The sequence below is a fragment of the Cryptomeria japonica genome, chromosome 2, assembly GCF_030272615.1.
Source record: "Cryptomeria japonica chromosome 2, Sugi_1.0, whole genome shotgun sequence".
Taxonomy (NCBI): Eukaryota; Viridiplantae; Streptophyta; class Pinopsida; order Cupressales; family Cupressaceae; genus Cryptomeria; species Cryptomeria japonica.
In genome coordinates, this window is record NC_081406.1 from 593,649,448 (window position 1) to 593,676,952 (window position 27,505).

At 36.8% G+C, this 27,505-nt stretch overlaps 1 protein-coding gene across 1 annotated transcript; it reads right to left on the reverse strand.

The window, feature by feature from the left end:
- Positions 1-925: 925 nt before the first annotated feature.
- Positions 926-2,745, reverse strand: LOC131051573 (zinc-finger homeodomain protein 2). The gene has a single exon (XM_057986151.2). It carries the CDS (start codon positions 1,902-1,904, stop codon positions 1,212-1,214), a length of 693 nt encoding a protein of 230 aa, XP_057842134.2. The 5' UTR covers positions 1,905-2,745; the 3' UTR covers positions 926-1,211.
- Positions 2,746-27,505: the final 24,760 nt, after the last annotated feature.

The window sequence follows — 27,505 nt, forward strand, 5'->3', positions numbered from 1 at the left end:
CCATCTCTCATTTCCACACTTTTTCTCTCCTTTGGTGCAATCAAAGCAACAGCTTACAGAAATGGTTGCCGTTTTGCCCATCTCCCATTTCCACACTTTTTCTCTCCTTTGGTGCAATCAAAGCAGCAGCTTACAGAAATGGTTGCCGTTTTGTCCATGTCCCATTTCTACACTTTTTCTCTCCTTTGCTGCAATGAGCAATCAATGCAACAGCTTACGGAAATGGAATCTTTTCAATCTTTGTTGCATGCTTTCCCTCTCTCGAGCTTTTCTGTGTCTGTTTCCTATTGTGCTGAATTTGTGTTCTTTCTGTCTGTTGGACAACAAATTCAGAAAAACAGCTATACTAATCTAGCTTTTCAGTATCACGTACACAGTGATCCTCCTTGGGAACTGGAAATTCATTCACATTAATTGTACGTATTCAAACATGCGAGTCCACATACAGTCTGTAATATTATGAATAAACCAGACACGGATTGATCCAGAAACAAGATGAATATAAATAACTACAGCAATATGTTCAATGAATACATATTGAATTCGAATTTCGTTTGCATGAACATTGCTGATCACACTCCACAACCTATAATCAAGATTTTCTACAAGATTTTTTATTTTATCCGTTTCCTGCTTCCTATTATTCTGATAATAAGTTTTGGAGTGTATCTTAAATGTTGATGGAAAACAAATCTTAAGCAATTGAATCAAAAATGACGACATGCGTTCATTATTACAGACTAAGAAATCTGATGTAATTGAATAAAAAATGACGACATGCGTTCATTTGTTACAGACTAAGAAATCTGATGTCAATTTAATTTTCAGGGAAAACCAATCCTTCTCACAGATATCTTTTAATGTCCAACGGAATTTTAAATTTCAGGAAAAATAAAGCTTAAGCAAGAACATGACAACTTGAACATAAAGTTAAACAACGCGTGTTCGAAACTGCGTGGAGAACCCGAAGGACTCACTCAGATACAATGCCACCTAGTAACATGAAATTACTGTACAAATGAGAACAATCTCGTTGGGAAACTGAGCTGATTTGCTTTGCCCTCTAAAAGAGAACACTAAATTAGAGAAAAATTAAAATTCGGTAGCATTGTTTTTGCAACTGACCGGCTTTAAATTGAATGTCAATCTGATTTGCTTTACACCGGGCGAGTAGAAATGAAGATTGAGAAATAAGAATTGTTAAGCTGGTTCTAAGCTTTTTTCCCTAGGGTGTTCTTGTTATTGTGCATCCAGACCTTGAGAACATGCCTCTTGACGCCTGCTTCAGCACAGAACTGCTGCACGGCGGGCTCATCTTGCTTCTGAATCCTCCACCCTAATTTCTCTGCAAATACGAACATTTTCTCCTTCTGTTGGACAGTAAACTTTGTTCTGAAGCGCTTCTTCGCCGCAAAAGCCGCGGCCGCCGCCGCGGCCGATGTCCCCGCTGCACTGGCGTGCTCTTCAGAAGCGAATTGCGGCAAGGGCAAAGGCGTGTGAGCGTGAGGAGATGTGAGCGGCACAAAGGCGGCTCTTTTCCTGTTGCAGTAAGGGCATGAAGGCTCTCCCTCAACTTCTCTGCGGTGAAAGTTGCGGTGGCAAAGGCAGGCAGAACAGGTTAGGGCCTCCAGCGTGCCCTCCTCTCCACTCGCCATGAACTCTCCGCAGCCGTCAACGGCGTGCCCGCCTAAACTGGCCGCATGATTCTTCAAGCATTCTCTGTAGGCAAAAGCCTTCTTAACCCCCAAAGCCTCCGCTCCACTCCCTCGAATCTCCTCCGAGCCAGAACCAGAAGCACCACGGCCATTACTGGAATTGCTCAACATCTTCAACTTGGAAGATTCCTGTACTGAATCAAAGTTCATCGGCATTCGCATACCGATCTCCTCACCTCCAAAATCCATCCTTCTTCAATTCTTACTCACTCCAACATTTCATTCCTAAAAACACAAACACAATTTAGGCCAAAACCAAAATATGAAACCCTTGCACCGCCTGCTTGCACCTCAAAGCTTAGATCCGGCCCAAAACCCCAACTTCCTGCCTCACAAAATCTGATCTTCTTAATCCGACCGCAAAGCAAGGTTTATTCAAAACCTCTAAATTCATAAAATAGCGCAAATCGACGAGAAGACAACCGACGAAAATAATAATCCATCAAAAACACAACTCAGACCTAACCAAATCCAAAATGGAGTACCTTCCCAAAGCAAACATAAACGCTGTATTATCAGCTGCACAGGAATTTTTTTTCCACAAAACCCTACTTAACACCCTCCCTCTCCGTTAAACATCGTGCTGCTCGGGAAAGAGCAGTTGAAAATAAAAAGATTCAAAGGCTCCATTTATCAGCACGGCGACTCGATTCGACACGACCGGCCTTGCCTGCTACAATCTCATCATCAATCCAACCGCGTGGAAAGCAATCCGATATTTATGCAGCGTTGAAGGCGGAACTGGAAGGGAAAGCCCCGCGTGAGCTTCCATCCATCCAAGCTACCGTACTCTTTGAACGAGGACGGATTGGAAGTCTTCTCTTCTGTTCCGACACGCCATTTGTATGCTTTACGACATCAAAAAATCATCTTGTCCTTCTTATAACTTCAACGACTCCATTATTTCCATTCCTCGCTCGCTGGCTTTCCATCACTGTTCCATCTCCTACTACTAGAAACGTGTCATTTGGAAATAAGGTTTTAGCTGATCAGATGTGGGAATTATCTTAGAAGGAGAAGCTTTTTGGGTAGGAGATTTGAACTCGTCACCATTTAGGTGTCTACAACATGGACTTTATCATAGTGTCCGCTTTCAAATCCAATTTGTTTTCCCCTTAAATATATTGTGGTCTAAGCAAGTGAAAAGGGGAAGTCAAAGGATGGTGGTGTCACTGAACTAGCTAGGTAGCCTTTGATATAAAATGACATTTAGGATAATAGGATTTAAGATTAGAGATTTGAACTTATCATCATTTAGGTGTCTACAATATGCACTTTATCACATTGTCCACTTACAAATCCAATTTGTTTTCCCCTTAAGTATATTGTGGTCTAAGCAAGTGAAAAGGGGAAGTCAAAGGATGATGGTGTCACAAAACTAGCTAGGTAGCCTTTGGTTTGGAATGACATTTATGATGATAAGATTTAGGGTTAACTCTCATTGTAGTTTCCTAGGAGGAATTGAACACCAAAATGGAATTGAACACCAAAATGGATTCTTTTATAGTCCACAGTATCAGGCGGTCTTTTATGGGTCTATAGAGACCTTATAATAATATGGGACTACCTCATACTCCTTGTGGAGGCACCTAATTGTGCTACAAATGAAGCATGCATACCTTATCCAATGCAAATTTTGAACTTGTGACCTCTTTTTCAAAAGAACAAGTGATATCGTCCCATAAGTCTTTAAAGGAGCCATCAAAATAGTATTAGTGATATCATATGTCACCTTCTAAATTTAGATTTTGTATTAAAATTGAATTTGAAAGATCGATATATTAGGGATGAAGATAAGTGTTTCTATAGCTCTCTTTTGAAAAAAAATGGATTCTTAAGGAAAGGATTATGGATGAAGAAAAATATTGAAAATTTGAGTTTCGTATTTTGATCGATTCAAGTTGTACAACCTTTTTGGCTTGTCTTTACTTGAATTGTTCCATGAGCTTGACTTTGTATATTGGCTTTGAGGTATGCTCTCATAACATCTATCTTTTTTTTTTTATGATTAGTATCTAATAGATATATGAAATAGGAACTAACAATTACTTAACAATGTCGACAACAATATTCAAGTAATTTAAGAAATGTGACATGTTGCAAATTGGTCGATGTAATGAATTTAAGAAAGTGAAGGGGTCTTTAAAAGAAAGTGATATATGGTTATGAAGAAGCCATTATATTCAATGCAAAGTGTTATAGGTCTTTGAAGGAGCCATAAAAAATAGTACTAGTGATATTATATGCCCCCCTCAAAATTTAAATAGTGTACCAAAATGCATTTTAAAAATCAATAGATTAAGGATGAAGATAGTGCTCTCTCTCTCTCTCACTCTCTCTCTCTCTCTCTCAAATGAATTCTTAAGGAAAATATTATGGACGAAGACAAGAAAATAACTCATTCTTAGAAGAATATTGATATTTGAGTTTGGTATTTTGACCATATGTGTGTGTGTGTGTCTATAGAATAGGCATTAAAAACTACCTAAAAATGTCAGCAACATCGTGTTCAAGTAAAAAGAAGATGTGAGGCTACAAATGAGCCAACATAATCAAAATAAAATGGAGGAGTCTTTAAAAGAAAGTGATATATGATTATGAAGGAGTCATTATATTCAAAGTGTCATATGTCTTTGGAGGAGCCATCAAAATGTAGCTTTAGTGATATTATTTTCCCACCTCTATTTGGTTACATGCTTATGATGCAAGTAATTAGAAGAGGGAAAAATGTAATGTTTAAAATACATGATCATGCAAAGGAAAAAAATCATTTAACAAGTGTTAGAGTTATCATCATGTGAAAAACTTGAGATAATATAAGAAGATGTTAGCACACAAAAAAATGTAGTATGAGATAATTTATAAGTACCCAAATGTTTCTTACAATGTTAATGATAATAATTAAGTGATAATAGTCAAAGTGCTAGATAAGAACATGTAAGCATAGATAAATTTAAGATGTAAACATGATAAAGTATAGGCATATGACATATAAGATGTAAGCATGTAAGAATAAGCATTTAGATGGAATGACCATCAAAGGAGATAAGATGAACGAAATAAAAGGCTAGGACCCCAACTTGGAAAACATGGCTACAATGATAGTCAAAAGTAACCTATAAAAGATATACGAGTCAAGAGACAAGACATGAGACATAATATCAAAGTTGAAATGAGAATAAAAAATCTACACAACAAATTCTAAGATCAATAATGGTATAACATAATTAAGAAATGAAATATGAGTTTATTACAATCATATAAGTCAATAAAAAAGGTCAAATTTTAAACATAAATCTATCAAGCTATATTTATGGTCAACATGATTAGTGTCGGTTACCCCATAGATAAATTTTCATCATCTCAAATCTATAGTGAAAATATGTGAACAATGCAAGAAATAACCAACATGAACCACACAACACATCTTCAAAGTCATTTTTTTATATATATGTCACTCAATGTATATTTGCATCATTCAAATTATAAATAAAATCATAAAAGTAACATTAAATGTAAAGAAAATAAAAAACACAAAGTCTTATATAATAATATTAGAAGAATCTTCACCCTTAAGGTCATCATCATCCTAGTTGTGAATAATAATTTATCCTCAAAAAAATCATTGTATCATATTAGGCACTCCTATAATTATAGAAAGTAGAACTCTTAATAAATATGCTTCAAAGATGCACTAATTTTTATTTTTCATTTCATAATTATAATTCATTTTTATTTGAATTTGCATTTGCTTCTAGATTTTGAATAGGTTTCATATTATAAATTTTCCTTCTTTAGAGTCCAAGTAACTTGAAAACCCTATAAAGATGAAGTATATATAGATCTATTATTAATAATGCCTTCGTTCCTCTTTTATTGGTATATATGTAATTTTTTTCTTATATAGATCTCCTATAGGCATGCAAAAATACCCACCCTTATGCTTAAATGAACTATCTAGGTTTTTCCATTTGTGGTTCTTTTGGCCTCATAGATCGAACAACTTCTCTATTTAATATGAAGGCATTTAAATTAATTTAATTTTTATCCTTGTATGCTCTTATGATCTTATAAATTTTTAATGTCTTCTTTATTCTCTTATCAATGTTCTTCGTTCTGAAATTTGTATAAAATATGTGTAAATCATCATTATGCTCATGTAGTGGTTTCTTGCTTGTTTTTATGAATTCATCCACGGTAAAATGAATTAATTATGATAAAGGAACATGGGTGGATCTCTAGAATAGTATTCAAACAATCTATACAAATATATTTAATGTATTGATATAACCTTGTGTAAAAGGTAAAATTTTATCCATTTTTAATTTAACTAATTTTATCCATTTTTAATTTAACTTTATATTAATATGAATTGGGAACGAAAAAATGCCAAATTTCTAGAATTGAAATGAGTTAGGAATGAAAATGTCGAGTTTCTATAATTTGAAGTAAAAAATTCACAAATTGAATTCAAACGAATAAATAATAGAAAAAAGGAACATAACATCAAATGCTAAAGGTCATTGTCCAAGATGCCAACACATAACACAACCATATGTGCTTCACATTGTCATCATTATGGCCTAGAATGTAAAAATACTTATAAAAACATCCAAATTCAATTCTGTATTCCACCCAATTTGCTCAACCAAAAATGGGAATACTGTTGGCAACAATGCAACAAACTGAGAGGGAGGGGCGGGGGGGGGGGGGGGGGGGGGGAGTGAATCAGTTTGCTCTCAAAATCAACACAACTTAAACTTAAATTCAGATCTGATTATTAGCAATGAAATTATAAACCATCACCACATCAATAATACACATAACACCAAGATTTTTGACGTGGAAAACCTAATCAAGGGAAAAACCATGATGGGAGCCTACCCACAATGAGATAATACCCTGTTAGGAGTAAATGAAAATATTGCAATGGGGAATGCACATGCATTCAGGCACACTGCATAGAGTTCACTTCTCAAATACAAGAAGGGCTACAACCCTGAGGAAGGCTCACTGCCTTACAAGATTCGGACAACAATCCAAATTACATGAACTGTGAAAATAGCATCTCCACATGCCTAGTTACAGTTCCGGTTAAGTACAGTCTGATCTGCTCTGTCACACACTTCTCTTCACACTTCTGAAAGATCATAATATAGGAGTTGAGAAAATACAACACCACAAGAGCCCAAATAATCTCTACAAGCTCAAAAACTTGTTACAAGGAGAAGCAATGAAGCAAATCATAGAAGGAAAGAATACATAGGAAAAATATGCTCCAAAAGATGAGAGCTCAATAATCTCCAAAATGTATTGTCAATAATAATCCTTCTTCATACAATGAAAAGAAAGAACTCAACCTTTAATAGGTCAAGAAACCCTAAAAAGGGAAAACCTAGGTTTGCACATAATAATTAATTATATGCACCTAAAGTTAGCTTAAGTGTAAAAGAGATAAAGGGAACTTAAATAATTAAACAAATAATGTTTAAGTAATCAAGTAAATACCCGAATACTCTAACACCCCCCCTTAAGATAGACTTAGGGAGAAGCTAAAACCTAGAATAGCTACTGAAAGCAATAAAGATGGGTCCCGACAACAAGGCCTGATCAGGTACCCAAATACAATGAAATCTCTATGAACTGGAAAAATAGAGAAAACCACGTTTGAACAAAACTCTACTCCAAAAAGAGAAAAAAAGAATATCACTGAAGCATGAAGAACCTGCAAACTCTGTCGAAAAATAACTGCTGATCTGAAGAACATCCACTGAACTAGAACATGACCAGGTAGAGAAGACTGTAATCTGCATGAGTGCCCTCAAATGACACTTCTCGAATCAGGAGGCAAACAAGGCAAAAATAACTGAAATTGAAGATACAGATGGCATGAGAAACCAAAGCCTGAAGAGCTGATCAATCGAACCACGGAAGCAGTAGAACCAACAGGATAAACCTCCCCATAATGTGAAAGTGGGAGAGGGATAGGAACACTGAAAATGATAGCCAAAAAAAACTGCATGACGAAGAACCAAGAACATCAAAGGTGCTGAGACACATCATCATGAGGCGAATGTCATGGAAGGAACACTCACTTGACAAAGGAAGATGACAAACAACAGGCAAACATCAACCCTCTCATGGCACTTGATCAATAGTGCATGTACAACAAGACACAAGATATGCAAGATTCCAAGTAAACAATGCATGATGGCACTTTATCTCAGTGTGTTTGCATAAATACAAGCTACAATGATAAGAAGACTGGAAATAGAAATGTGAACCAAAATAGAGACCCTACTCAGAGAAGAGATCCTAGGACCTGAAACAACTACGATATCCACTAGAGTGCCGAAAAGAAAAAAACTGAATAAAATATGCATGGAGCAGAATCTGAAAATAAAACTTAGATGGCTGGAAAGTACACAGTACACGCTTTTCGAAAATACAAAGTTTTCAAAAAATGGAGGTCGGATGCTCATTTTATGGCTCCTAGAGTGCAAAAACTAGACCTCACTTTGACTAGAAAAAAAACATAGTCAAATAGAAAAATTGGAAAAAATAACCAACACCATGAGGTCGGCCTTGGAACCAGCTTTTCGACGCCTATTTATTTTTGAAAAAACAACTCCATATGCCCAAGATAGAGCCAAAAAACCAAATCCCCCCCTGAAAAAGCCAAAAAAGGGAATCTGGTGGCTTGTTTGGTGGTCCGGTGGCCAGGTGGTGGCTAGGTGGTGGCCCGGTGGTTGGCTGGAAGAAGAGGGCTGGTGTGCCGCTAGGGTGGTGGGTTGTAGGTGGTGGCCTGGTGGTTCTTTGGTGGTGGAGAGGAGCTCCGGTGGTGAGCTCGGGCGGAGCAGCTCTCGCATGCGGAGCAGAGCCGTTGGGCAGCGCGTTCGAGCGGAGCGAGGCTGTTGGGGCGGTGGGCGGCGGTGCATTCGAGCGGAGTGGGGCCACTGGGGTGGCGGCCGGGGAGCTGCATCGGCCGGGCGTGGAGCCGGCAGGGGCCAGGAGGTGGTAGCTGGGGAGCGAGGGGCCGCATGTGGTGCAGGGCCGCGGGAGGAGTCTAGTGGGCGGTCGCCGGGGAATGCAGGGAGGCCGTTGGGGGCCAAAGGGGCCACTAGAGGGGGCCGCAGAGGCCGGATTGATAGGTCTGACAGGCCTGTTAGTCCGATAACCTGCGGTACCCACAAACCTCAACCCCCCAAAAAAAAAAATTTCTTAAAAAGAAACAAAAAACCCTTTTTTCGCTTTTTTTGAAAGAAATTTTTTTAAAAGCAAATTTCGGCCTGCATGCCGTAAAAAGGCAAAAAAAAAATTTCAAATTTTTTTCTCGATCTACGTGCCAGGGTCGTATGCCCTGGATCTGAGAAAAAAATTCACCCAGAGGCTCAGGAACCAAAATAAGTCAAATTTTATATGACCATAGGGGTTTTTGGGCTTTCTGAGCACGATGGTGAGGTCCTTTTAGGCCCAAAGTGCTCAGGAAAAAAGGTCACACCCTAGGTACATAAAAAATTCCTGAAACCCCAGATCTGCTTCCAAAGCAAAATTCTCAAAACAAGAATAGGTAGCTATAGATCTGAAGCTCTAATACCATATAGGAGTTGAGAAAATACAACACCATAGGAGCCCAAATAATCTCTACAAGCTGAAAAACCTATTATAAGGAGAAGCAATGAAGCAAATCACAGAAGGAAAGAATACACAGGAAAAATATGCTCCAAAATGTATTGTCAATAATAATCCTTCTTCATACAATGAAAAGAAAGAACTCAACCTTTAATAGGTCAAGAAACCCTAAAAAGGGAAAACCTAGGTTTGCACATAATAATTAATTAAAATAATTAATTATATGCACCTAAAGTTAGCTTAAGTGTAAAAGAGATAAAGGGAACTTAAATAATTAAACAAATAATGTTTAATTAATCAAGTAAATACCCGAATACTCTAACACATTACACGTGTTCGCACACTTACTCGATCACACACTCACAAATACCTCTCACAAATGAATATTACATATATTTATAAAAACCATCAACCTGTATTTCAAGGTCAGCTAAACCCTCAACACTAATTACAAAATATCAACCTCACATGCTACAACCATACATGTGGACTAAAACAATGTCCTCTAAGAGAAACTGGACCCAAATCAATACCACAACCAATAAAGACAACCAAGAATTATGCCTCGATCATCCACAACATGCTTTTAAATCACCAAGAATGTCGCATAACACGAAGAACACCACCGGATCAAGAAAATGATCAATAACACACACAACAATCAATGGAGACCATCAAAACGAATAGGACCCGATTTAGAAACATCCACAAGCAACGTGAATCACCACAGAAACAACCGCAATATCGCCACTTACTAAGATCTCCATCTTCATTATACTGAACCTCAAGAACACAAACCAAACTGAATTCAAACTGAAAAATTCACTTGCGGACTTCCAAATCATGAACCATTTGAATTGAGGACACATATGAACGTCCCAAACACTCTGTCAAATCTGCAAACCAAGATATAGCAATGCAGAGCATAAACCAGAATACCGAATAACACAAACATCCAAAATACTTATAAAAACATCCAAATTCAGTTTGGTATTCCACCCAATTTACTCAACCAAAAATGGGAATACAACAACAATATACTAGGTAATAAAAGTGTAAAGAAATGTGTTAAATAACAATATTTACATCACATTAAATAGAAATTAGAGATGAATAATAAATAAGGAAGCACTTGCAAACCTCCATGCAATTGAGTTCTCTTCAAACACATATAAATATAAATAATAGAATAATATCTTACGCTATATGGGAACTTGCCTTCAAGTGAAGCCCCTTTTTTTTCTTTTGACCTCCATAGATAGCTAATAATGAAAAGAAAACAATAATAAAACAAGCTCATATCTTAAGTGTATCTAGGAATGAAAAGAAATGACAATTTAGATAAGATAAATTAAAATGAAATATCTTACAAGGATGTGAATATCCCAATGTGTTTAGGGGCACTGCAAAAGAAATGTTGTAATAACAATAAGAAAAAGGGAAAGAAAAGAGAAAAGGAAAAAAAATGTCTTTAAAAGCTTGAGGAAGCCAAACAGATAAGATTATTATTAAATGTTACAATGCTATCAATAATACTAAATAAGTATTGTTGTTATCATATGGAGGAACCAATGGTCAATAAATTTTGAAAGGTACATGCAAATATGGGATACAAGGCCTTTCAATCATGAGATGGAAAAAGGAAAATGCAAAGGTTGAAATGAGCTTTAAAAACACACAAGGGTATTGACACCAAAATGAGCATAAAACATAAACTAAAATCACAAGGGTGTGCAATTATCAACATTATAAATTGAAGGAACTACTTAACATTTTATTTTATCCATAGACACTTAAATAATATATAAAAAACATATTCTAAGAAGCAATGTATGAAATAAAATTAGCACTTCTTTTAGAACTGTTTGTAAAGGAAAAATAATACTTCTCACAGTTTCAATTGAGATAAGATTACTCATATTAAGTGAAACTCATAAATGTTCTTACGGTTCTTGTTGGCAATTGACACTCTATTGATTGGTTTCACTACATGTTGTCATTGATGGAAACATGATTTTCTATTTCGGCTTCATGTTTTGATTATGTGGTGTATCGGCAGACACTTCATAGATTCTACACCGGCACCGACACTGGCATCGGCAGGTCAAAAAGATTTCTTTAGTCACCGGCAATGCACGTCGACATGGTATAGTAAAGGTTATCGGTATTGGAGGCCGACATATCTCAGATCCGACATCGGCAATTTGTTTTAATTTTTATACATTTATGTTATCTGGCTGACATGTAATTTGATATTGTATATATCTTTGTAAGCTGACATAAGGCATAAAAGTTGTATAAGGTATATAGGTCAGTTTGATAGATCATTTTGATATAGAGATATAGACATGAGACAAGAGATTATGGATATGCGAATGTAATATGATGCGAAATTACTCAAAGAGATTATGTATGTGAGGAATTTATTGTAAGGGTTATTTCGGTAAAAGGGTTTAGGGTTTCAAATTGAAACAGATAGAGCTTAAACCGAAATTGTATTCTGGCATAGAAGATGCTATCTTAGCAGTTCACACTTCTCCGGATTGTAGTCTAGAATTTTATGTAGTCAGTGAGGCTCCTATTGTGATTGAGCAGTGTGCTCTAGGTTGTAAGCCTTCCTGCAAATGCAACCCCCTCATAATTTGTAATATCTCTTCATATGGCTAGTGGATTGATATTGTGGGTCACAAATCCCATCATGGTTTTTCCACTTTGAGGTTTTCCACGTATAAATCTGTGTGTTATGATTCTCATTTATGTGATTGTCTTATTAGTTGCTTTAATTCTTTCAATTTTGTTTATACCAGTATACCGATTGGTGTATGAATGTTTTAAGAAGGCTAAAATCTACTATTCTGATATAACACTGATTCACCCCCCCTCTTAGTGTTATTGGTTTCCAACAATTGGTATTAGAGCCTTGTGCCTCCGAGGAAGTTTAACAGCTTGAGGAAGATCCTAAAACCGGAATCCATGAACATGGCTTTGGAGAAGCAGCTTGAGATGGCACTTGAAGATTATGATGTTGAAGGGTTGAAGAACTTAAAGCTACAAGATGAATTTAATTCTCCTAAGGAATTCATTCTTATCCTAAAAAAGAGGCTATCATCTATACATGCTAGAAGGAAGGAACTTTTGCAAAATCACGATGATGAAGAGAAAAATGCACTTAAGGAGTGATGTCAGAAATTGAGTCAAGAGAACATGGTTATGAAGAATGAAATACAAGTTATAACTATGAGGATGTCTAAGGAGATTGGGGACAGAAAGAAAAAGGAAGAGAATCTTGTTGTATCCCTGAAGAACAAGTTTGAAGAATGTGGTAGGTTGGTTCATGAAAATGATATGCTAAGAACTGATTTGGTACAATCCCAGAGTAATGAGAAAGAGCTTGAGAGACAAATGATAATAATAAGAGAAGATTTAACTACTGCAAGTGAGTACAAAGAAAAATTCAAGAGTAGCTCAGCACAACTTGATGAGTTATTGAAGAGACAGAGGTGGATTGGAGATTCTAGTGGACTTGGATTTGAGCAAGGACAGAGTTCCGATACTACTAATGAAAATCAAAACCATAAGGCACCGGTAAGACAATTCAATGCTTATAAATTCAATGGTAGATGGTTTGTTTGCAATAGATTTGGTCACATGGCTAGGCAATGTAGAAACAGAGCAAATCAGAACCCTGATTCTGCTCCCGGTAAATGTTCTAAATGCAATAAGTTTGGTCATAAGATAGAAGATTGCATAATGAATGTAAAATTCTATGCTTGTGGAAAATTTAGACATATGGCTAATTAGTACAGGTCAAGCAATTTCACCGGTTTTAGCAAAACAATTCAAAAGAACAATGTTACATGTTATGCATGCAATGAAGTTGGACATATTCCTAAGTTCTGTAGAAGCAAAAATCCACTGGTTAGTAATGGAGTATCAAATGAAAAAGGAAAAGAGAAGGTTAGTGAAATTCAACAAGATCATACTTAGAGATGGGTTAGGAAGACTAAAAAACAATCATCAAATGGGAATGTCTTGGTTACTTATCCGACAGAAGAGGCTGCTCCTGCACCGGTAGGAAGCTCATTCGGTAACTAAGGCAGATGCCTTAGGGGTAGGAAAAATTCATGAAGATGTTGCATATGCCCTAGGAAGAGGTTTTGGAAGATGTTACAGATATTGGAGAGGATTATCCGACATGGATATGTTCTGAGCGAGATCCGGTATCTTTCATCGGCAGTCATTTATGTCAATGAAAGATTAGGGTTTATCTCAAAGGTTAAAAGGTAGAATACACTTCATTGTTAATCACCCTGCATTCAGAGCAATTTCAGAGCAATTAAGAGCGACTAAGTGCGATCAGAGGCTATTTAGACGCAACCCAATTTCTTCTTGAGCGATTTGACCCGCGTCTGGAAGAGTTTGTTGAAGGTTTTCATTGAGAGAAATCAAGAGGTATTTATCTTTAAACATAGAAGTGGGATCATCTTCTATTCTTGTTTTTGTTGCATACCCAACTATCCTAGAGGTCAAGGACCACCCCAAGCCAATTTTCAAGCAGTATCCACATGTGGCTACCCTGGAAGACTTGGTTGTAGCGTTTTCTCGCATTCTAGAGGGATTTGTGTATATAGAGGATGTTAGGGCATATATTCACTATCATATCGAGGACTTGGGAACTTCAGAAATCAAGGGAATGTATATGACTGAGCTAATGGGAGAATCTAGAAAGATCAAACCAGCATATAAACATTTTGAAGAGCTAGGGTTTACAGACATTCTGGATATTTTGGAGTTTGAGAATGAGATAATCAGATATGTACTGAGTAGAGTACATGGGGAATTCATATGGCTCAATAGACCTTACAAAATCAGCAAGGAAGCCATCCGAGCAATTACTAGTTTGCCATCGGTAGGGCAACATCCAGATAAAAAAATTTCAAATGACTTCGTGAGGAAGAACACCAATGCTACATCTAACAAAAGATCCATGAAAGTGAGCACTATCACTGATACTGACATCAAATTTGGTAGCATGAATATCAAATATAAGGTAACTCAGTCAAACCGACTGAATTTTGTTTCTAGTTCATGCATTTTGGTTGCATACAAAATGATGAGAGATAATGTAAAGTTAGATCTATGTGGTTGGATGCTTGATGAGTTGTTAATCAACTTAGGAAGATTAAGGGTGAGAAGAAGGGCACTTTACGATATGGGAGCTTGTTAGTTTTCCTAATGTTATATTTTCTGAATGATACAACCGGTTCTAGTAAGAGGCAATGGTCTTTTGACATTCTGGTAGGAAGACAATTGAAGCAGTCAATTGTTGCATTAGGAAGATAGAGAGATGATAAGACATGGGCTTATTTTTAAGACATTCCAAAAATCTATGAGGTCTAGGGTAAGGGTACTTGAGCATATTATAGAAAAATACTCTACTGACATATGCTTCATGGTAAAGAAGGATGAGACTCCCATGGAAACAGTTAAGCCCCATAAGATTTCGATTGAATAAATGGGCTATGAGGTAGATGCACAAATTCTTGATGCCTATGCAAAAATGCTAATTGATGCACCAATAGATGAGGCAGAGAAGCCCTGTGGTACAACACAACAGAAAAATCAAGAGGTTGAAACAGAGTTCAACCAGAAGAAAAGGGAGAAACTATTTGCAATATGGATGAATTGATTATATGTTGCATTGATGTTTTGTCATTGATGTCAACACTAGTTGTTATGGTTGGTTATTGGCAAACAGGTTTCAATTACCGATAGAAGATCTAGTGTTACCGGCAAAAGGGACTATCTGTTGGACACTTCCGGCATGTCTGGATCAATGGAATATGTTTGGTTTTATGTGTTACATTCTTATGGAGCATGTTTTGATCAGTTCGTATTGACTTGGTGATCAAATGCCATCATACACTCTTGTAAACCCTTACCAACATGGGTTTAAGGTTTAACCGATAGAGCTTTCATTGAGAAACCTTGACAGAATGCTAAGTGGAGTTGGTGCAGCTTCTAGATGGAATTCAGGATGCAGAAGGTGATCCCTGATCATGCTTCAACTATTTGAAGACATTGTTTTGGCATGGTGGACCCAAATTAGATCTGGTGCCTATCTAGGTTATGGACCGGTATCATGTTAACGTGTTCTCTACACATTATTGGGATGATTTATGGATTGGTTATTGTTGTTTTGGTCTAAAGCTGACATGGCATATCATTGTAATATGGATGTATGTAATGATCTTATTGTAATATCTTTAGGTGGCTGACCCAATTGGTTTAGGCCTTAGGGTTTTTATAAATTGATGTAATATCTCATTATAAATCATGGAATGGGTATGGTATGGGAATGAAATAAGTGTCCTGGTCATGGAATGCAATATCATATGCAAAGGAGATTTGGTCGATCATAGGTGATCGAATTGAGTTTAAGGAAGAGGTCAAAGGCATCCAATATTGAGCTTAACCGGGACTGTAATCAGGCATGGTAGATGCTATCTCTGGCAATTCATTATTTTGGATTGTTATCCATTTATCTTGAGGTGGCTATAACCTCTTTGTATTCAGTGAGAATCTTTTGTAATGAGCAGTATGCTCTAGGAAGTGTGCCTTCCTGCATGTACAGGCCCCTTATTGTATCACATACTTTCTGCAGAAGTATCATCTAACTTTGGGTAGGCTTCTCACCATGGTTTTTCCCTTTCCAGGTTTTCCATGTACAATTCATGGTGTTATGTGGTATGGTTGCAGTGTGTTCATTGTCTATTTCATTCTTAAGTTTTATTGCTTATCTGTATTTGTTTCTGCTATTTCGGTATTTAATGTTTATGTGCTCCAGTTAAAGATTATTAAGTGGTTTGATTGACATAATCTGTTAACAACTGATTCATCCTCCCCCCTCTCAGTTGTTCACCGATTATCCTAACAATTGGTATCAAAGTCTTGGTCCTCTTTTGCAAAAGCTTAACCGCTTGAGGTAGATCCTATGGCAACTATTTTCAGAAGAGAAATCCCTAAGCTCGATGAAACAAACTATGCGATATGGAAAATCCGAATGGAGACTCATCTTAGATGTCTTGGCAAGGATATTTGGGAGATCACTGAGAAAGGATATGCACCTTATGATCTGGCATCTGGTAATCCTACTCCTGCAGACCTGGACAAGAATATTGAAAATGATTGCAGAGCTAGAGAAGCCCTCTTATGTGCACTTATTGATTAGCAAATCATGGGATTGATTGATAAATCATCGACAAAGGTTATGTGGGATAAATTGGAAACTCTGAATGAAGGTGATCCTACTGTCAAAATTACTAAACTTGATGGTTACCGAGTAAGGTCTGAGAACTTGAAGATGGAGGATAATAAAATAATTGCTATATTTATGGAAAGAGTAAATGAGATTGTTATGGGAATTCAATATTGTGGAGGATCTCTGAGTGAAGATGAAATAGTTTCCAAAGTCTTGAGAGCCCTTCCACTATCTTACAAGATGAAGGCAACTACAATTAATGAATTGAGAACAATGGCAAGCACTTCAGTTAACAGAGACATTCTGATTGGAAAATTATTTGTTTTTGAGCTTGAAGAATTTGGACATTCTGGAGCTACAAAGTTTGAACTTGCTTTTCATGCATCAACATCTACCGAAAAAAGTGATTGGAAAGCCTTATATGCAAAGGAATTGGAAGATATGAGGAAAGAGGATGAAGAATTTGAGTAACTTGAAGCTTTATTTGCTAGAAGAGTACCTAAAGGACTGACAGGAAGTAATTATGAAGGAAAAACACCTTTTAAATGTTTTGCATGTAATAAGATTGGTCATTTTGGATCTAGATGTCCTAAAAGGAATGAAAGATTTGAAGAGAGATTTAAGATATCATTTAAGCCTAATCATAACAGATATAGATTCAAGAAAAGTAAACAATGCTACATAGCAGATGAGGAAGGAGTAAGTGATGACTCTGAGGATGAATCGACAATAGAATCTGCTAGTGGATTTGGAAATGAGAAGGAATGGGTGTTCTATGCTTTAAAGGAATATGAACTAGAACCGGCTATCATGAATGAAGAAAAGGTGCAGGCAACAAAAGTTGAAGACAAGGATGAATGGGTAATTGATAGTGGATGCTCACATCATATGACTAGAGATAAAATAAATTTTTTGTCCTTACAAGAATACAATGGTGGTCAAGTCAGATTTGGAGATGACAAAGCATGTATGATCAAAGGTAGAGGTATTATTTCTCTGGATGGCAAGAATAATACTGATAATGTCTATTATGTATAAGGTTTAAAGCATAATCTTTTAAGTGTTGTTCAATTGGTGGACAAGGGTTTCCAACTTCAGTTTAAAGATAGAAAATGCAAAATCATTAACAAAACTGGTTTGGAGATTGCAACTGGTACTCAGACTAGAGGTAATATCTTTCACATGAATACTGGTAATAAGACATGTTTGATTGCTCATATTGATGAGAGCTGCTTATGGCATAAGAGGTTGTGTCATATTAATTTTAATTGTATTGTTAGGATTAGCTCAACAAAGGTAGTTAGAGATATACCTAAGATTATGAAGCCTCATAATCTGGTATGTAAGGAATGTCAATTGGGAAAGAAAGTTAGAACTTCTTTTCAGAGCATACATGATAAATATAATGATGTACTTGATTTGATTCACATTGACTTATGTGGTGGACAACAAGGACTAGAATCTTTCAAGGTGATAGGTATTTCATGTTGATTATTGATGACTATTCTAGGATGATGTGGGTGACTTTTCTTAGGGAGAAGTCTAGAGCCTTTGAGAAATTCAAGATCTTTAAATAAAAGGTAGAAACAAAAATTAGATTGAAAATCAAATGTCTGATGATCAAATCAATGTGGTGAGTTCACTTCTCATGAATTTAATATTTATTGTGAGACAAATGGAATTAGAAGACAATTATCTACACCTAGGACTCCTCAACAGAATGGAGTAGTAGAAAGAAAGAACAGAACCATTTTGGATATAGGAAGAACTATGATGATGGACTTCAAATTGCCTCACATCTACTAAAGAGAAGCAGTGAGTACAACAATCTACACATTCAATAGAGTTCACATCAAAGGTGAAACTGGTAAGACCCCTTATGAATTATGGTTTGGACATACACCTACTATTAAATATTTCAGAATTTTTGGAAGTAAATCTTATATCAAAAGGGATGATTCAATTGGGAAGTTTGATCCTAGATGTGATGAAGGGATATTTCTTGGTTATTCAATTCAAAGAAAAGCATATATATGTTATAACAAAACATTGCAGAAAATTATGGAGAGCGTAAATGTGAAAGTGGATGAGCAATACAGAAATCAATCTATATCATATGACAGGGAATCAAAAGTGGAAATGATCATAACTGAACCGACAATGCCTCAACCGGTACAGGAAACTGAGATAGTTACACTAGTACAATCAGAAAATTCAACTATGACTGATGATCAGAGAAGTGAACCTGAAGTTTAGAAGACACCAAGGTATGTAAGGTTAAATCATTTTGAAGATCAAATCATTGGAGATAGGAACAAGGGAGTTATGACAAAAAGAAGATTGTAAAATGAAGAGGTATGTCTTATTTCTCAAATTGAACTAGCATCTGTTATTGAAGCTTGTAAAGATAAACATTGGTTAAAGGCTATGGAAGATGAATTAGATCAGATAGAAAAGAATGGGACTTGGACTTTAGTTCCCCGGCCTAAAAATAAGAATGTTATTGGAACTAAATGGGTTTTTAGGAATAAACTGAATGAGGATGGTCAAGATGTAAGAAACAAGGCTAGATTGGTTTGTAAAGGATATTCTCAAATGGAAGGAATTGGTTATGGTGAGACATTTGCACCTGTAGCTAGAATTGAAGCTATTAGACTATTTCTTGCCTATGCATCTTATAAGAACTATAAGGTCTATCAAATGGATGCTAAATGTGCATTTTTGAATGGTGAACTTGAGGAAGAAGTGTACATTGAGCAGCCTGATGGATTTTCACTGACAGATGATAAAGATATGTTTTGCAGATTAAGGAAAGATTTATATGGTTTGAAACAAGCTCCTAGAGCCTGGTATGCAAGGTTGGATAAATATCTTTTGAAGCTTGGTTTTACTAAAGGCAGTGCTGATAGTAATTTATATTATAAGATCACTGATGATGATATTCTGATTATTGAAGTATTTGTTGATGATATCACTTTTGGAGGAGAAGATAAATTGTGCATAGAATTCTCTAATAATAAGAAGAATGAATTTGAAATGTCCATGTTAGATACTTGATCGGTCCCAAGGACACTGAGAGGGAGGGTGAATTAGTGTCTAACCAGTTAACAAAAGATTTAAACTTGTTTGCAACTTTATAAACCAAATTAATATACCAGTAAATAAGTAATAATGCAATAAAGAGAAATAATAGTATAACCATCAATGCACACCATAACATAGATATTTTTGGCAAGGAAACCCGGTAGGGGAAAAACCTCGGTGGGATTTGTGACCCACAATATTTACTCACTAGCCAGTATGAATAAATATTACTTATACAATAGGGGCCTGCACATGTAGGAAGGCCAACAGCCTAGAGCTCACTACTCAATCACAAAATAGGAGTCACATTAACTACACAATTGGATGATTAAATCCAATGACAATGTACTACTCAAAATAGCATCTAAAATGTTGAATTCAGTACCGGTTTAAGCTCTGTCAGATACCTCTGTCAGAAAACTTGCTTCGCTCTGCACTGCTCTTATTCGCTTATAAAATAATTACATCATGATGCATATACAAATATTCGCTCTCATATACCGTTTATATTCATTACCTAATTACAGTTTTCTTACATACATTCTTACAAAATGACCTACAAGATCTCATACATATATGAGTCTTTACAATACATCATGTCGGCTATACAATATAATTACAATACAAAACAATATAATTTCCATGTCGGTTGGGAGTTCCGGTAAGATCTTCCGTCGGTGTAGAATGGATGCCGGTGAGAATAATCTTGTTGTGCCTGTTGATGCCAGTAGATGATGTCTATTGCTAGTGTAACCTGTGAACCATGTTACCAGTTGGTTGCCATCAATGACAACATCAACTATTCTCATCTCAGTGTATAATACCAACAATTTCCCCCTTTGGCATTGATGGCAACACTCATGAGAAAAATCCAAAAATTGATATCCAAAAATGAAGTCCAAAATTGATCCAAAAATAAGAGTGCTCCCCTTGAGAAAATGATCTCTTTTGTACATTTTTCTCCACACTACTACTCCCCCTTTGACATCAATGACAAAGGATGTCAAAAAAAAATCAAAGAATTCAAAATTCTACCTCATAGCCTATAACCGATTGTGTACAATCTGAAAGATATATGCTAAAATCAGATTAAGACTCTGCATAAATTTAGTGTTGTCAGAAATAATGGTTTCAGTCTGTTGGATCATCCCGATTAGATAATGCATCTGTTGCTCTGATGATCTTTCTCCTTGAATTTTTGCTTTAGACAACTCAATCCGCTATGTTAAAAGGTTGTCCAATCTAGGACCAAGTTTATTTTTTAGCTCCCGGGCCTCATTCTTATCCTTGCTTTTTCCTTTTCTAATTTTTCAATCTTTTCTTCAAAAACTGCCATTTCTTGATAAAAAACTAAGGTAAGTTCCGAAGAACCTATCATGTTATCTTCTATATCATCAATCTCTTTTTGTGTTTTCTTTATCTCCTCATCAATATCCTCTATTCGGTGATGAGGCTTGCATGCTTCTTTACACAATTCTTTATATTCCAAAATAATGGAATTAAGTACCGGTAATAAAGAATCAATATGCTAAGTACAATCCTTAATAGTCTTATCAAAGAGTTCACCTTTCTCCTTATTCACCCTTTCCTTAACAGTCTCTTCATTAATTTTATCCACAGTTAGAATATTTGAAGCAATGAATTTGGACAATGTGTCCAATTTACCTAAAGATCCATCAATGTGATCTATCTTACATGCTAGTGCAATCATTTTCAAAATAGGTAAAGTATCATCAATGGCCTTAATTGCTAAGGTATGTGATCCTCTTTATGAAATCCAAAAGTACATCTATCACATTAGTAGGTTTGTAATCCATAGTGGAATTGTTGGGTGGAGTGTGAGGTTCTGCAATTGGTTTCTTCTCATCTCTGGATTCCTTAACCACTTCTGCTATCTTGTTTCCATCATTGACCTCTTCTTTATTCACAGTTTCTTCCTTTTTCTCACTTTGTTTTTCAATTTTGTTTTCATCCTTACCATCATCCTTACTTTCTGTCTTGCTGACTACTGATTCAGCTATACTATGTTCTTGTCCCTTTTCTACTTCAGTTTGTGCTTCTATTTCTGCTTCTACCGGTTTCTCAATGTTAAGTTGAGTATCATCAGGGATGGTATCAGGTTTCTTAACTTTAGCTGGTATCTCAATGTTCTAAGAGTCAACAGTGTTGACCGCTGACTCAGAGACCTCAACATTTGTAGCTTCAATTGTCTTAACCTCTGCAGTTTCCTTATCCATGACAATGTTAAAATACCGTGTGTCCACATTCATGGTAAAAAGAATTTCAGATTCCGGATTAGTGTCATCTTGTGTCATTTCCTCTATCTTCTCTTCTGATTGACTATCAGTTTGTGCTAGTACCTCTGTAGTTATTGGTGGGGTGTCCTGTGCCAGTGGATGAAGGTTATCTTTGACCATGATATCAAGTACACTACCAATTTTTCCTTTACCTTTGTCTTTTTGATATACCTTGGTAAATGACTTGTCTATTTTCTATCTATCCTTCTCTTCTTTCTTCTCTCTTTTCACAAAAAATATATCCCACTTATCTGTCGTTTCATCTACTATTTCTTTCACTCTGTCTGCCATAAGGCTAACCTACCAGTGACCACTCACAAAAATTGTTATATTTGCCTTTGATATTAAGTCATCAATTTCCTGTTTGGAATTAATAGGATGCACAACAAGTAGAGCTTCTACCTTTAATTTCTTGTCTAATTTCATTACTGACATTCTCTTAGCCTCTAACCTAAAGTATAGATCATTAGGTAGATCATCTACGACTTCAATAATAACTTTCTTGCAGATATCAAGATGTAAAATAATGCTTTCCTCTATAGTATCCTTATCTGAATCCTTGAAAGAATGATAAAGTTTATTCACATTACTAAGGTTACCTTCTTGTATTTTCATTGATCAACTCTTCCGGTGTAAGAGTATCCGGTGCCTTAGGTTCTTGTTTCTTCTTTGGAGTCACTTTCTTCTTCTGACCAATGGGCTCTCTTATAGCCCATTGTTTCTTTCTTTGTGTCCTTGACTTCTTGGGAGATGAAGCAGGAGCCAGTGAGGGTTTTCTTTTCTTCCTGTCCACTATCTTGAATTCAGTTTCCCTGTCATCGTCTAAATCAGAAGAAGTAGCCATAGGGGAAATGTGAGCTATCAGTATCTACTCTGATTGACTTTCTGTCATAGTAGCAGCTGTTGGGACTCATTAAAATTGAGTCAAGTTTAGAGGCCCATTTCAAAAATTTGCTCTGCATTTCCAAATGAGTCAGTCTGAATGGCCTAGTTAGAGAGAGGGCAAAATGGAGCTAGTTGATTTTTAAAGGTTAAGGCTCAGGAAATGTGTCCTACACCTTTCATTTGGCCTAAGCAGTGTGTTGAAACTTTCAAAATTCAGTTTGGATAAGTGTATCAGGTACCCATTTCGAGGGGTGAGCTGAAAGTGCATTTTAGGCACAGATGCAGATTTTATTAAGTAGCCTACTTTGGGTGTTTATATATTTTGCCTTGTTGATCGTCATGAAGAATTTCAAAATAGATTGAATTGTATGCATAAATGTGAGTCAACATGCAAATTTTTAGATCTTTATGAATCCATTTGCTCAGTTCTCTAAGCTCGACCTGTTTGCAGTTTGTATGTTTTGACAAGTCTCTGTTTCAGTTGCTAGTCAGAGCCCTGTTTTGCATAAGTGCAAAAGTTGCCTCAATGAGTGTCATGACAAAATGTTTGTTCTAGGTTATTATTGGTATAAATGACAAGCTATGTTTCCAGTTTCAGGCTCCTACCAATCCGTTTAGTCAGTTTTCAAAAGGGTTCATTGAACCATCGTTTTCAGTCTTCCGCACTTTCATTGCTATATCAGTTAAAGTGGCCATTTTCACGAGCGCACTATTTGTACCCAGTCATACTTTTGGTCAAACTAAGAATTCAAAGATTTAATATGTACTTCAAGGTACCTTTGTTTCAAATTTGAGGGTCTACGAAGGTCGTTTGATATTTTTGAGAAAGGCATCATGTGTTGCCAGAACATTGACTTCATCAGGTCCGCAATGTCGACAAAGCCTGTTGGTCATTTTTCACGATTAATATCTCTTCGCTCGGGACTCATTTTGAGAAACCGTTTGATATATTTCATGCTTGTATATCAGAGTACACGCCTGTCAGATGGCGAGGTTCAGAAAGGTGTTTTGACTGGTTTGAAAAATACGTCTTCGTGATTAAATGCGAAAATGTGGCGCAAGCGCCAAAAAATGCAAAACTCAGTTTGATGATCCGAAAATGGTGCCGATCGATTCAAGAGGTAATTTTAAGGTTCCTGAGGTATTTCAGAGGTCAGTTGCATGAAAACAAATTTTTTTTAGTCGGACCCACTTTGGGGCCCGACCTAGCCTATGCCCGTACATTGTTTTTATTGGTGATTTTTGTTTATTGGGGGAATTTCAGAATATTCAAATAATGATGCAATTCACAAGTCACAGTCAGGTAAAGTTCATATCGATAGAAAACACTGTGAATTCAAGGTTTAACGATATAGCTCAAATGAAGGAGATCATTGTCATATAGATTTATCATGGTCTATGAAGGCATGAATGATGTGTGTTGGGTGCTCCTTATTGTCATGGTTTCACTCCTATCTGGGGTTTTGAAACCTATTTTTGCATTATATGTATTCCATTGATCTTGTTTTATATCTCTACTCCCAAAAAAACCATGACCTTTGCTGGCATCCTCCCCTATCGATTTGCTATAGCATGAAACCCATGTAAGGTGCAGTAGGTAACATGGTTTTGGCAAAAGCTACAAAATCTTTCATAGAAAACGCAAACGGTGCAAAGCCCCTCTCACGTGGTTGACCAAGGCATTTAAAAACCCTTCTCCATGCAAATCTGTAGATGTATTCTCCCCTCTGCGTAGTCCTCCCTGCCGCTGGAGTGGGCATTTTTTGAGTTTAGATTTAAGCAAATGCCATTGGTAGGTGTATAACCTACAACGTCCTACCAGAGACATTATACTTCAGCAATAGCTCTTGGCAGGTGTAGTTACAAGTGCCGACCCCTGCTAACATCCTCCATCTTGTCGTGAGCTGCAATGGGAGAGTGTTGGTTGGGCATTGAAATGTAGCAAAAAATTAGCAAAGCAAATGAAACAAACTGCTAGCATCCTCTCCTCCCTCACAGTGCTGGTTGGGCATAAAATTAATAAAGAAAATACAAACTTGGAGAGTGGCAGTGTTTGGCAAAGGCTGTAGAAGATTTTAAGCAAATACAAGCAAGGTAACAGCAGTCAAACTCCCTCATGTGCCTCTCCTCTGTGTGGTTTCTCAGCACTTGGAACTTTCAACAAATGCAATCAACACCAAATATGGAATGATGGGCATGGGCATAGGGATGCAATTTGGACGTGGATCTCATGTTGGCTAGGCATTGCACGATCATGGTGTTCCAAGTGGTGGCACTGGAATGCTAGGGAAGGGTGCAACTCCTATAGGAATGATGGCTCGCCCTCCACCTAGATAGTAGATAATGCATTTCAAGCAATGTGATTCACAGTATGGTTATTAGCAACAATATCATCAACAAACACAATAGCCATGTGACTTTGCCATCCCCTCTCTGTGGTGTTGAAAAGAACCATTGAAAACTTTTAGTCAAATGGAAATGAGCAAAAACGCCATGAAGAGTCTCAGAAAACCTTTACAAAATGCATTCCAGGCATAAGTGCATTATCCCACATTGGCTGGGCGGGAGCATTTTGTGGTATTTATAAGTAAAAACACACTCATCCATAGTGTGAAAGCCTCAAAGGCTTTTGATGGATGGTGCTGATGGGCACCCAAGATGGACCCCACACACGTGGGTGCGCTTCCCGAGGCGACTGAGGAGGATGACAAATGGTGACAAGTGGACCCAACACAGGTGCGGATCCTGAGGCGGGTGAAATTTTGCAGACAAAGGGTAGATTAACCAGTGAGCAGGTCCCAAGTAGATTGACGGTCGGCGTGATTTTGCAAGTCGAAGATGCTTGAAGGTTATCTATCGCGAAATGGCGAAACGCTCAGGCCAAAAATGAAGTGTTAAAGACCCTGCAGGTTCAATGAGATCCGATGGTCAGCGTGATTTCCCGAAGGAAAGGTACACATTGGTTAGCCATCACGAAATGGCGAAAGACAAAAGGCAGTCTGGATCCCGCTGAGGTGGCGGTGATGTGGCGTACAAGTGGCCGACACATGGTGGATGGATGAGGTGTCATCCCAGATGGCGCCCAGTGGATCCCATCGATGAATCACAGGTCACCACGTGGCAAGACGTCAGCATGTGAAATGGGTGAAAAATCAAAGTTAATTATATAGTGTAAACTATATAGAAAATTGGAAAAATTTAAATGACAAAGGCATATTCAGAATTAATTCGCCCAGAGGTCCATTTTTGGCCAAAATACTAAGTATCATATATCAACGGAAATCTCTTGAGATAAGGAATCCAATCAGGTAGTTAGTTTTAACAAATTTTGGATATTTTGGGAGCAGTTTCCATGGGAAAGATGAAGGAAGTGAAATTCAGTTGGAAAAAGAGACACTTGGCAAATTTTGATGAAACCTAATCTTTTCCCTCTCCTTCTTATTCCAATTTTCTTCTCATTGTAAGGCTTCTAGAAATTTGGAGGATGGCTCCATATTTTCATGGTTTCCAATTTTGAGTTTCCTTCAAGATTGTACAGGGTAGGGTTTTTCTTTTAGTAATGGCGTTCAATTCTTTGCTATAGGTGTTCTTAGTTGCAGGTTCTTGTGTATGTAAGGCATGCACAAATTCGTACAAAATTTGTCTCTAAAATGTAATGTCATTTTATTTAAATATGATTCTTAAGGAGGATCAAGTTGGTCATGAGCAGCTGTGTCTGTGAGTGTAATGTTGGTTTGTAGGTAATCTTCAAGGAAGATTTTAAACTCTATGAGCAAACATTAATAAAATAGGGATTATGTTTCTGGATGTGATATTTTCTATGGATGAGCTGAGTAATGCATTTATGCAAGGCATTAAATGCAGGAATACTTAAGAGTTAAGATGGATCTGTAGTATAAGTTTTCATCTATAGTTTGATTGTTGACTCTATTGCCCTTGGATAAGGCACTGATCCTGCAATTAAGGGGATTCTGAAACCAATCAAAAATCCAATTAGAATATCTTTAGTTTATGTTATGTTTTGAAATGTATCATCTATCTCATGCTCAAACATAGCTAGGTTTTATGTGTAGTTCTAGCCTATCTGCAGTAAACTACTTGTTACAGATCCCTGGTGAGATCTATATGTTTACGTTGATGTTGTCATAGGTGTGTAAGAGGTTTAATTCTAAGCATCAAAGGTATACCCACCTAGGTTTTGCAGAGCCTGAAGAGTAGAAGGATTTAGATCCTTGTCATGTTGTCCAAGCCCTGAGGTTCTTCATAGATTGAATTAGCTACTTCATAGATCAATTGCAGGTGTGCTTGGGTTAATCAGTTTTGATGAACAACAAAAATGGCGACTCTGCTGGGGAACTAATGGATTTAAAAGTTTGATTGATAAGGCTAGAAGTTGAATGTATCCCTCGTCTTGTCAATTTCATTTCCAACCAGTCTGTCCATTGTGTATGCATAGAGTTGAAAGTGATTTTATGGTGAAGAGAATGTTCCTTATTTTAGATCTGTAAAATGATATGTCATTTCATGTCATATTTTATGAAGGAGTAACAATGAATGTATATTGCTGAGTTGTGAGCAATTCCTTGCAGCTGTATGCAAAATTTTCCCCAATTTCTTATTTGGGTGGTGAC